This window comes from Balaenoptera musculus, chromosome 16 (assembly GCF_009873245.2).
Source record: "Balaenoptera musculus isolate JJ_BM4_2016_0621 chromosome 16, mBalMus1.pri.v3, whole genome shotgun sequence".
Classification (NCBI taxonomy): Eukaryota; Metazoa; Chordata; class Mammalia; order Artiodactyla; family Balaenopteridae; genus Balaenoptera; species Balaenoptera musculus.
In genome coordinates, this window is record NC_045800.1 from 33976408 (window position 1) to 33989517 (window position 13110).

A 13110-nucleotide genomic window follows, 5' to 3' on the forward strand; every position below is an offset into this window, starting at 1 on the left:
GAAATATGATGAAGAAGAATGAAGCAGGGGAAAAGGGGAGAAAAAGGGTAAAGGGTGTGTGTGTGTGTGCGCGCATGCATGTACACGTGCGCTGGTTTAGAAAGGTTTTTCATATAAGGATTTGCTCTGGGGTCTCTTTTATAGTGAAACGTTTTATGAGACCTATGGCTTTAAAAATGCATTCAGATTCAACTAATTGGATTTTATGAGAATTCAGCTACAGCTGAAGTTTACTTCTGGTCTAATCCTGAAAATAAAAATTGTTTTCCAAACAGATTCACGGTGTATATGTAGCACTGACGGTGGGGAGGGAGCTATTTGATGTACATAAGAGAAAGGATTGGTTTTAAGAACTCTGCACAGTGATTGTATAGAAATGGCTGTGGGTAGTTACAAAGGGTTCTTGTCTGTTCATTCATGCCCACCTGCCCACACTCCGCATAGATAAACCCACCTTCCTGTGATTTAGGCTGTGCATGAGTTCAGACCAGCTTTCCCTGCAAGTACTGACTTGGAGTCATATTTTTTTTAGGATCCCTTTTTCCAGAATAGTGTCTGAAATAATAATGAAAAGTGATGTTAAGCACTTACCAGATCATCCTTTTAATCCTTACAACAATACTGTTAGGTAGGAGCTGTCATTATCCCCACTTTGCAGATGAGGACACTGAGGCTCAGAGAAGTTACACAATCTGTGGTACAAGGATAAGTCTGAATCAGTCAGCTCTGTCTAGCGCCAAGTTCTTAGTCACTATGTTATGCTGTCCCCCTTACTTTATAAGGTCCAAGTGCTTGATGAATGAATGAATGAATACTACTGCCTTGAGTCTAAAGGATGAGGGCATTAGACAGAGACAGAGCCTGGGAGTTCTGTTGAACTGCCCCGAACGGGCAAGCGTAGAGCCAGAACTTTGAGGACTGAATGAACAGGAGAATTGGTCAGGAGCAAATAGCAAAATAGCGGGTTACAGTCATCTATTCAAGAAATAACTCTCGGACATCTTCTACATGCCAGGCATTAGGCTAGTTAACCCACCCCTGGCCTTGTAGCCTCGCTGCCCGGGAGAGCTTTGGGGAAGAGACCTGGGCTTCCACTCAGCTCCTTCCCCTGTTAAAGTGATGCCATCTGCAGCAAAGGCTGGCCCTGAATCCTGCAGATACTGCCACAGCCTCCGGGCTAGTTCAGTGATTCCAAAATCTGGACATGGAGTTTGTTGCACCTCCACCTCAGGGGGCTTGTACACGGCTAGGTTGGGGAACCACTGTGGACTAGGAGTTTCTAGGTTTTCTAGAACCCCTGCTCCCTTGTGATGAACAGGACAAAGGCCTCAAAGTCCTCTGACAATCCTGGTGTGGAGTAAGGAGGGGAAGCCACGGGAGGGCACAGGTAACTAGGTCTGCCGAGTAGATTTTGATGGAGTTTTGCTTTCTCCTTTGTTCTATTAAATAATTGATTGCTATGTCCATGTCTCACACGTGAACCTGTATTATCACATGGAATATACTTTTAGAAAACTGCACGTGTTCCCTGTTCCCCAGGTCTAGCTTTGCCAGCTGCCTTCCCTACCCCACCCCCCGCCCTCCACCCACCCCTCCACCTGTTCTAGACCATTGTTTCTCAGACTTCCTGGGTATAAGAATTAACTAAAGAAAAAGTCTGACTCAGGGTCCTGGGAATCTGTACCCACCCTGCTGATTCTGCTGCAGGGAAGTCTGGGGAACCACATTCTGAGAAACAGTTTTAGGAGCTAATCCAGAGCGCAAGGGTGGGCCGGTTGGGAGACTCGGAGGGTTCCCCACAGGTGAGGTGGATGGGAGAGCCGGGGAGGTGCTTTCTGGGGTTCCCTGTGATAGGATTCACCGCCATGGCCGCCCCTGTCTCTCCCCCGATCTGGTAGAAAGCAAGGTGCAGGGCTTGGTGCTCCCTCCTTTCGGCTCAGAGCCAAGGGAGGAGCTCCACTGATACTGGCCTAGGGGAGGGAGAAGTCTGCGGAGGGGACGGGACGCAGCCGAGCATCCCCACTGGCCTTCTGGGCCTGGCGCAGACGACAAGGCCCAGCTGGCTGAGAGCCCAGTGCTTCAAAGGGTGGGCGAGTCATGGTCCTGCAGGAGACCTGGGAGCCACTCAGAAAAGCATTTGTTCCCCAGCCCCGTTGGGGATTGTTACTGCCCCTCGGAGGATGGGAAGTTGGTAGTTCTGCAGTCCTTGGGAGCAGAAACAGAGCAACATGTGATTTACTTTCCAGCCTCCAACTTATTTTTCCTTTCCTTCATGAGGGAATTTCCAGTAAACCCTCCCCCAGTAATCCATGTGGGCTGTGTCCCTGCTGCACAGAAGAACAACTTGCTAGATGTGAGTTCCCCTGATTAAGAACTCAGCCAGCAAAGCCCTTACTCACCACAGTGGCATGCGACTGTTAACATTTGCGTCCAGGCCAATGGGGAAAACGTTTTCCATTTCTCTTTGAAACACACTAGACTCTGTTTTAACAAGAAAGAAACAAAAGTTCTTAACCAACACTTGCATGACTGAGTTGACTAGTTTACAGTTAAACTCTTTAGTTCCCCCAAACCTAACGTCTAATTTTCAAGTAGTTGCTTCCATTGCTTAGAATTAGTTTGATGTCACAGAGAGAACCAACAACAAACTATATGGGCGTTTGTGGACTGAAAGGAATAGGAGAAGGACTGGCTCTTTCTTCATTTCAGAATACATCTGCTGTTTATTATTCTTGCACCATAAGTTTCTTTTTGAGGCGTGGTCCATCCATTTTAGTGTTGGGTGGAGCCCATGGGGAGACTCTTATTTTTCCATGAAAACACAGGGCAAAAGTTTCCCCATTACTTTCACACCATAATATTTTAACATATTTATAGAATTAGTAATACGAAAGAAATAGGGTCTTGGTTTAGTATCACCTTCTTTAAAGGAAATTGGCTTGTGGTCCGACTGAACTCTTCTTATTCCCTGTGTAGGAGGCCAAGTCATCATTTCCCAGTCTCTCACTGTATTTTGTATCCAAGCAACATCATAGAAAATAGGCCAGGCCAGGCTTGCCTTCAAAGCCCTATAGAGTTCAGACAACCATAGGGGATGTTTTCTTCAACTTACAGTGAAAGATCTTAGAAGTTGTAACTGTTTACATTTTTCTTCAACTCACTGAGCCGTTAAAAATATTTTGTGGATTAAAGTCTTTCTAGGCTTTCATCTAAACACGCACTATCTTTACTTCAGAAAAAAGAAATTTAAGTTTTCTTTGACGTCTCCCTCCCCTCCCCCCACCCCACCCCACCCCCACAAGCATAAGAATTTTATGATGAAAAAGCAAATCTTAAGAAATGGGACTAAAGGTTTCTGAAAGAAGGAATTGAGATCAGACTTCATGATTGGCTTCTTTTATTTCACTCCGTTCCTGGTCTGTTATTTGTTACCATCCTCTCACACCCTCTCTTGGGGAGGGGAAAGCGGCGGATACTGGATGAGTCAGAATGGAGGTTGTAAAACCATTCAGGGCCATAAAGGGCCAGCAGATGGGTTTTGTGTTTTAGGCAAAGCTGTTCTCCCCAGTTAGCCACAAGTCCCACCACTCCCTATTGTCTTACCTAATACTCACTGTATTCCACATTTCTGTTATTGGCCTAAACTTTCCTCCTGACACCCTGTGGGAATTTGTTTGACTCCTGATGTTATAGGCCAATACCTTTGAAGGCAGAAAACTTGCCTAGTATTCTGGATTGTTCATTATGGACATTTTCTAGGATATTTTTTTCCCCCTAAATCAATGAACAAAGGCTTTAAGAGAAAAGAAATGTATAACATGAGAGAGTTTTCTGAATAGACATACATAGGAACATCACATGTATAAGCCAGTAGCAGACTTTCAGGGCTAAAAAGGGTCTGAGGAATTCTTTCAATCTACTCATTTGCAGATAATGAAGGGGGCTCAGAGATTTGGGTGACTTAGCCAAGTCCTCAAAGGAAGTTGGGACACAGAGTTAGGGGTAGAACAGGAATTGTCTAACCCAGTGGTTCTCAGCCTGTGGTGATTTTGCCTATGGAGACAACTGGCAATGTGTAGAGATGCTCTAGTGGGTAGAGGCCAGGGAAGGTGCTGAGCATCTGACAAGGCACAGGACAGCCCCCTAAAACAAATAATTATCCAGTTCAAAGTGTCAGTAGTGCCGCTGTTGATAAATGCTGGTCCAACCCAGGTCAGCCCTCTTTCCACTTCAGTATCATCCCTGCATGCTGTATTTTTTGTTTTGTTCCAGGGATTATTTATTGTTGATAGAGATTCAGGTCATCTTGGCTTTAGCAAAAGCAAATCAGTACATGTTCAAGTGTACAATATTATGATTTTAATCATGAAGTTAGGTTATGAATCATGGAACTGTGAGGAGTAAAATCCAGTGTGTTTCCATGTCTTTCCAAGGTGAGTACCAGTCAGATAACTTTTAAACCTTTTCACACTTTGTTCTTATTGAAAAAACCGAATTAACCAACCCCTTGGCCTGCTGTCTTGAAACATGGAGAGAAGCCCATGGCGAGAAGCTCACACCCTGTGGGGCTGGAAGAGATTTTGCCAGGGGTTCTCACCTTGTGTGAGAGGTTTCTGTTTCATCAAGTGGAGATGGAGTCATGGGTAGTCTCTTGTCCTCAATATATCAGGGGAATAAAAACCCAAGTGAGAAGAAAACATACTGATGTTAAGAAAACAAAAACAAACAAATAAGAAACTAACATACGGAGTGAACGTACTCATCTGAAAAATTACTCTGTAAAGGTCCCGTCAATTCTCAGCATTGACAGAGAGACCTAATTTCTACATTGACCTAAAAGGGCTGAAAAGTGCACTCTTAATCCTCTGGAGGCAAAATTTTTCTTTTCTGACTCTACTTGTGATATTAGAAGAGAGGAGAATCCATCATGGTTGTTGAATGTCTTGGGTGTGTTCGTTTCAAGTCAGTGCACTCTTCCAAGAAGCCCTGTGCCAGTGGTTTACGTCGTGGGCTAAGTTGTGTGAAACAGGGTGCCATAGCAATGTTTGGTCTCGTGTGATATAATGTATCTATTCACAGGAAGTGAAGTCACTTATTCTGAGTCACTGGACATATGTGGTTGGATGACAGACCCCGAATCTACAATCTGGTCCTATTTCTGAGGTCCGAGTGGGGGATGAAAATACAGATATATGTCTGTTTAAAAATAATGTGTCTATGTTGACATCAACTTTCACTTCCTGATTTTAAAACAAAATGTACATTTTTTTTTTTTTTTAAGAATAATTATTTATTTATTTATTTATTTATTTTTGGCTGTGTTGGGTCTTCGTTTCTGTGCGAGGGCTTTCTCCAGTTGCGGCAAGTGGGGGCCACTCTTCATCGCGGTGCGCAGGCCTCTCACTATCGCGGCCACTGTTGTTGCGGAGCACAGGCTCCAGACGCGCAGGCTCAGTAGTTGTGGCTCACGGGCCTAGTTGCTCCGCGGCACGTGGGATCTTCCCAGATCAGGGCTCGAACCCGTGTCCCCTGCATTGGCAGGCAGACTCTCAACCACTGTGCCACCAGGGAAGCCCAACATTTTTAAATAAAATGAATATTTCTCCACCGGGGGATCTTTCCTGATTATTGTTTTTGCCTGAAAGCCCAGAGCTATTTTTATTCTCAACTACAGTTTCTTCACCACGGGCTTTTGGTATAAGGAATCTGTCCTATCATTTTGAGGACTTGATGTTTAGTTTTCTAATTTTATGCTAATGATATTCCAGGCTATCTTATCTGCTATTGTTAGTATAAGTCGCTGCAAATATAGACAAGATATAAGTAAATAGCATTTAAAAATTCTTACTATTTCTCTTTTCCTTTTTCAGTATCTATACTGAGAGCACACCCCTGGACTCTCTTTGCTTTTTGATTGCATTTCACAAAGGGAACTCCTTCAATTCACCCACTCTCATACCATGTTGTGCGTTATAACCCCAATTTACAGACTATATTCCACAGGTTACACTTTTATATTGACCAACTCGCTGGGGATGTGTGTTCTATAAATTTTTTTGATCATGTGCCCTAACTACAAAAATGTTTCTTTCCTTCATTCAGTAAATATCTATTAATAAGCAAACTATGTTCCAAGCACTGGGGTTAGAGGAATGAACAGAACAGGAAACAATCCCTGCCTTTCAGGAGCTTCACTCTAGTAAGGAGGGACACAGGTGTACTTCTGTACCAGTATGTTATGTGCACTAAGAGGTAGATGGTCAAAACCACAATAAGATATCACATCACACCTGTCAGCATGGCTGTCATCAAAAAGACCACAAGCAACAAATGTTGGCAAGGATGTGGAGAAAAGGGAACCCTTTTACACTGTTTGTGGGAATGTAAATTGGTGCAGCTACTGTAAAAACAAAACAAAACAGTATGGAGGTTCCTCAAAAAACTAAAAATAGAGTTACCATAGGACCTAGCAATTCCACTCGGGTATATATTCAAAGAAAATGAAAACACGATTTCAAAAAGATATCTGCACCTCAGTGTTTATAGCAGCATTATTTACAATAGCCAAGATATGGAAGCCAGCTAAGTGTCTATCGACAGATGAATGGATAAAGAAGATGTGGCACATATACACAATGGAATATTACTCAGCCATAAAAAAGAATGAAATTTTCTTGTTTGCAACAACGTGGATGGACCTGGAGGGTATTATGCTTAGTGAATGAAGTAAGACAGAGAAAGAAAATTCTGTATGTTATCACTTATATGTGGAATCTAAAAATTAAAACAAATGAAAGAATATAACAACAAAAAAATAAGAGGTGGCTGGGTAAGTGGTAGAGGCTGAATATAATCCCTTGGGGTCCAGGAAGAGAAAGAAGTGCACGCATCCAACTTTTGAATGATGCTCCACAACATGTGAGTTAGCAAGTTACCCCGTCAGTAAACTAGCAACCTGTTTACACTGCAAGAAAGTTTACTTGGGGGGGTGTTTTTACAGTGGACAATGTTGGGTTTTTTTATTGCTCAAATGTTCCCAAGTGGCCTTTGTTTCACAAAACTATTTCCATTAAAATTATTTCCTATACCACTTTAACTATATGATACTATTCAAATGAAAATCAATCGGCAAATTTACAAATTATGCACTTTTAAGTCATTTCTTCTACGTTGAGGCTGTACACATCAGACAGCATCAGTGCCCAGGCCTGAGTCAGTGAATTCCTAACACTCTTCCATTAACCTGGACTCGGACTTTCACATTTGGTCAGGTATCCGTTACACCAAAGCAGCTTCTGAAACATGTGTTACCTGGCCCAGGTGGAAGCTTAGATTTTCTGTGTTCTTGTGTGGTTACCTCAGCCCATTACTAAATCAATTAGCCAGTCTCTGAAGACCATGGCCTACATGAGATGAAGTCTACTACTGCTACTACCTACATGAAGGATGATGGAACCAAAAAAAAAAAAAAGAAAAAATCAAAAAATTTTAGGAAATAAGGTGAAAGTGAGAAAAACTTCTGCATGAGACCTGTATTAATTTTCTGTTGCTGCTTTAAATTACTACAAACTTAGTGGCTTAAAACGTCACAATTTTACCACTGTACAGCTCTACTGGTCTGAAGTCCAGTGGGCTTACCTTCAAAATGAAGGTGTCAGCTGGGCTGTGTTCCTTCTGGAGGCTCTAGGGGAGAATCCATTTTCTTGCCTTTTCCAGCTTCTATAGGCCGCCTGCATTCCTTGGCTTGTGGTCCCTTCAAACTAGTGACAGCTTGTTGAGTGTTTCTTGCAAGTCTCTTGACTCTGTCTCCCTCTTCTACTTTCAATCCTGGATTATCTGGGTAGGCCCAGTCTAATCATATTAAGGTCAGCTGATTAGCAACCTTAATTCCCTCTGCTACCTTAAGCTCCCTTTTGTTTTGTATCACAGCATATTAACAGGTTACAGTGGGCAATGTTTTATGAGTCCTTTTAAATGTCCATTACAGAAGAATGCCTAAACTTTGTCCTACTTTTCTCTTTTCCTGGATTCTTTGAGGTTATATTCAGTCTTTGTCTCTCACCCATCGATCTCATTTGTGACTTGAAATTTCACAGGCACCATAGTTTGACTCTTGAAATGACTACTTGTTATGGAGACGTGGAGGCTGAAGTGTGATGGTTATTGCCAAAATACCCTGCTAGGGAGAGCACAAAATGGCCCACGCTTCATTATGAGTGATTTTAATGCTCGCAGATGAACAGGAAGAGGATTGGGAGGTCCAGTGCGGAAATGGAAACATGCCTCTTATGTGGGTTACTGTGTGCTTTTTCCTTTCCCCTGCAGGTTAATTGGCACGGCCACCGTAGCCCTGAAAGACCTGATCGGCGACCAGAGCCGATCGCTGCCCTACAAACTGATCTCCCTGCTAAATGAAAGGGGGCAAGAGACTGGGGTGAGCATTTCCCTCTTGTTGAATGGCTTTGAAGTGAGATGGCTTTGCAAAGGTTCATTAAGACAAGAGTGTGAAATTATAAGTAGCTCACTACACACACACACACAGTCTCCCTAATGGTTTTGAGATAAATAGGTGCATTTACAAATGATATGGCCTCATCCTGTACTCATATTGACAGAACTACAAAGTAGATAAACTTGATTTTCTATGGCAGAATGCTATAGCATGAGTGGGACCCTATCTTGGTACAGCTCTGGGCATATTCACTTGGTTGTTAACATTTGTATGGTGAGTATAGCTCTGTGTCTCAGATACTCTTTGAAACATTCTATAGAAGGTAATTCATTAATATTAGACCAGAATATCAAGATGTTAATATCATGATTTTTTTAAAATTAAATTTATTTATTTATTTATTTATTTTTGGCTGCATTGGGTCTTCATTGCTGTGCACGGGCCTTCTCTAGTTGCGGAGAGCGGGGGTTACTCTTCATTGTGGTGCGTGGGCTTCTCATTGCAGTGGCTTCTCTTGTTGTGGAGCACAGGCTTTAGGTGCCTGGGCTTCAGTAGTTGTGGCTCGCGGGCTCTAGAGCGCAGGCTTAGTAGTTGTGGCGCACGGGCTTAGCTGCTCCGCGGCATGTGGGATCTTCCTGGACCAGGGCTCGAACCCATGTTCCCTGCATTGGCAGGAGGATTCTTAACCACTGTGCCACCAAGGAGATCCCCATGATCTTTATTATTCCATTGGCAGCTGAATGTTTTCTGATCACAGCCTCTCTAAACAAGTACACACTGATATTGTCTGATATGAGACCAGAAGAGAGAGACTCTTTTTCAAGTGCACTTTAAAAAAAATTGACTCTAACATCACAGCTTTCAGATTTCTTAAGATTGCTAACAAGCACTCATAAAGCTAATATGCTTGCCCTGTTAACCTCTGACCCCTTCGTTTTCCAAACAATTTGTCAGTATTTTGCTTGGGAGCCTGGGCAAAGGGAGAAAATTTAAAAGAGGCCATCCCTGAAGGCAAGAATGCATTAATGCCCATTAGGAATGTCAATTTTGCTGGTCTAGTCTCCAAAACTTATAGGTTTGCTGTGAATTAGCATTCTAATCATAAAATGTAAATTCAGAATGTCAGCTATCATCTATCTACCCAAAACTGGCTGAGAGAAATGATACTAAGGGAAGATGGTACAAGTCAGTGATTTTCCTGGCTGTTTTTTTCCTCTTTAAAGCAGAGAAGAAAGCATATGTAGAACCCTGAAATGGCAGAATTGTAGTCATTGAATGGAGTAAGGAACAGTGAGGGCCTCAGGCCTGGCCCCCTGGTATCCCCTCACCCCTGCAAGAGGGCCTGGAGCACCTCTGAGGACCCTGAAGTTACTGGGAAGCCATTGATACAGAGGTCGAGCCATTCATGGAATCTTCTAGGGTTTGAAAGGTGGATTCTTCAAGTTTGGCAATTGAGCCCCTCATTGCATTTGGTGTTCCTATTGTGGCCTGGTTGTAGCCATGAGACGCTGCTCTTATGATTCTATATTTGCCAAGAAACTGCTGTTAGAGGCATCATTTATTATCCTGTTCAGTGTCTCCCAGGTCATAGTTCTTAAGTTGGCAAAGAATGTGCTGATCCATGAGGGAGTATTTACTAACGAGCAGACAGATGGGAAAAAACAGGGCAAGTGTGTGTGTGTGTGTGTGTGTGTGTGTGTTAGAGTTTACCAGGCGTAGCAAAAGTAGCAAATGGAAGTGTGGGATGCCCATTTAAATTTTTTTTTTTTTTTTGTGATTGATGGTTCCTTTTTTTTAAAAATTTATTTATTTATTCATTTATCATTTTTGGCTGCGTTGGATCTTCGTTGCTGCGCGTGGGCTTTCTGTAGTTGCGGTGAGTGGGGGCTATTCTTTGTTGTGGTGCACAGGCTTCTCATTGCGGTGGCTTCTCTTGTGGAGCACGGGCTCTCAGCGCACGGGCTTCAGTAGTTGTGGCAGACGGGCTCAGCAGTTGTGGCTTGCGGACTCTAGAGCACAGGCTCAGTAGTTGTGGCGCACGGGCTTAGTTGCTCCACGGCATGTGAAATCTTCCTGGATGAGGGCTCGAACCCGTGTCCCCTGCATTGGCAGGTGGATTCTTAACCACTGTGCCACCAGGGAAGTCCACATTTAAATTTGAATTTCAGATAAACAATGAATAATTTTGGTATAAATATGTCCCAAATTTTATGTCCTATATTTTATCTGATAACCTGGGTGGGTGTGTGTGTGTGTGTGCCATTCTTACTTTCAAAGGACTTCTTTTATTTTGAGGTTTATCCTTCCTTATTTTTGCTGTTAAAAGTCCTTTATTTTGTGAAATGATTATAGTAGTAGATGGTAGTTGAGGGCATGTGTTTGGCAAAATAAAAATTAGCGACCCTATGTTGAGCCCCCCTCGCAAACTTTTTTGAAATTTTGTCGGTTCACAAAATATGAAAGTATAGGAAACTCTGCCCTAAAATAATGCCCCACGTGAGAAATTTAACTCAGATTTTTAAAATGGGAATAATTTTATCTCCTGTAACGAGTTAGTATGTTTCTTCCTTTCTGATAATGAAAGGTTATGTATAACATTTTCTGTTCTCCTTCTTGCCTTGGCTTCTAGCCAACTTGGGGTCATATTTAATGCAAGAGGTATGGCACTTATCTTCAACTTCATGTTTGCATTTTTGTTTCCTCTTTAATCAGACTTGTTTCCCTTTTTTTGAACCCCATTTTATGAATCACATCATTTTATAACTTTTTGTTAGTCACTTAAAATTCTTTTTTGGAGAGAAGTGTGAAAATAAATTTCAGCAATTAACAAAGACGTCAGTGAGCAAACAAAAAACACTTAGAATGGGCCTCTGTGACTGTAATTCTGTGATTGGAGGCCATCTCCAGCCTAGGAAGGAGGTTTGTTACAAGTTCAAGCTTCCTTGTCACAAAACTTTCCTCCAGTTTTGAGGCTGCCCTTTAGCAATGATACACTTGGCAACCTGTACCAGGTGACTGCTTTCCCAGGCACGCCCGCTCCACCTGGCCTCACACGTGGGAAGATATAATCAGTGGAGGGTGTGTCATCCTTCTCTCTTTCTCTTCTCATGTTCCCATCTCTTCTCATGTTCCCATCCCCCTGCTCACCCCTACTAGAACTTTTACTCCTGCTGAATGGGTTTGTGTTGAGTCTATAGCATTCTGATGCCCTGCACTGATTCTGTCTGCAATGAATTTTTTCTACCCAGGCCACCATTGACCTGGTGATCGGCTATGATCCACCTTCAGCTCCACATCCGAATGACCCCAGTGAGACCAGCGTGCCAGGCTTGGGAGGTAAGCTGACCCTCCTGAAGGCCCAGCCTACACCAGGGGGGATCTACTGATGGCACACAAGGACTCTCCAAGAAAGCTCTCCTTGTCACTATACTCTCTGTAGCTCCCTGCCCACCTAGACAGGGCCCCATGAGGCAGGTGGAGCTGCCCTGAATTGGGACATTACAAGAGTTCACCAAATGCCCTTCAAAGGAGAGGGGACAGAGAGACAGTCCTTTACTGTTGCCGAAATTCGGTGACAGAATACCGGTGCCAGATTAAATCTCGGAGACAGAGTTTTGGGTGAAGTAGAAATAAATAGCTTTATTGCTTTGCCAGGCAAAGCAGGGCCACAGTGGGCTAATGCCTTCAAGACTGTGTGTCCCACCCTGGAGGGGGTAGTGAGGAGACTTATAGTGCTCAAGGAGCAGGGCATGATCAGCTGGTGGACATTCTTCTGATTGGTTGGTGGTGCGGTAATTGGGAGTCAATATCATCAACCTTCTGGTTCCAACCGGTTTGGGGTCTACCTGCTTGTGGGCAGCATGCAGTTAACTTCTTCCACCTGCTGGGGTTTTCAGTATCTGCAAAACAGCTCAAAGGACATGGCTCAGAACATTATCTATAGCCCTTGAAGAAGAACTAAATGTCCTTGACTTTGTTTAATGGCTAAAGTATTATTATTTTGTCTTGCTTGGCTGTTGTTCTTTCTTTCTGCCTTTTCTCACTTCTCTGATTAAATTTATTCTGTGACTAACGTTTTACTACAGACAAAAGGCAGGCGGAGGACATGGGCGGGGTCTATTTTGGGAAGGCCTCATAGGGTCCTGCTTGGTGACATGACTGAGCAGCCTCACGTGAGCCCGTCCAGCGGAAGGTCCCAGGCAGGGCTTTGCTTTGGGTTTGTAGCTTGCACCCCATACACTGTCGCCTGGTTGTGAGTCTCAGGAGTGGCCTGTACTCTCTTCACGTGTCTTCACCTCCTAAATGTGCCATCAGCAGGCTGCGCTCTCAGCCGCCAGTCTCGTGGTCGGAGCCCTTGGATTGGAGCCTCTCTCTCCCTTGGCCCTGACCCCCTCCCGCCTCCGAACAGCCCCTTGGTCCTTTAACCAAGTGCTTCCTGCTGCACAACCCATCTTGTGCTCCTTGTTCACGGACGTGGGTTGTGGGTCATTCAGGGCCATCAGGTGCTGCTTTGGATGGGGTTGGGGCGTGGGACTCGGGTTGGGTTTTGGGCCGCAGGTGGAGGGCGGTCTACAAGACAGTCAGGCCTTTCACGCAGCTGAGTCCGACCTCCCCTTAGCGTCTTTGCAGGGTGACGGGATGCTAGACGTGTCTCTGTG

General features: G+C 43.8%; 1 protein-coding gene across 5 annotated transcripts in view; it reads left to right on the forward strand.

Annotated features, from left to right (window-relative positions):
* MYOF (myoferlin) overlaps positions 1-13110 on the forward strand; it is a 158939-nt gene that overhangs the window by 32845 nt on the left and 112984 nt on the right. For all 5 annotated transcript variants that reach the window (XM_036828555.1, XM_036828557.1, XM_036828558.1 and 2 more), the window contains exons 4-5: positions 8326-8434; positions 11701-11788. In XM_036828555.1, the coding sequence (XP_036684450.1) occupies positions 8326-8434; positions 11701-11788 (197 nt within the window). The remainder of the gene's footprint in view (positions 1-8325; positions 8435-11700; positions 11789-13110) is intronic.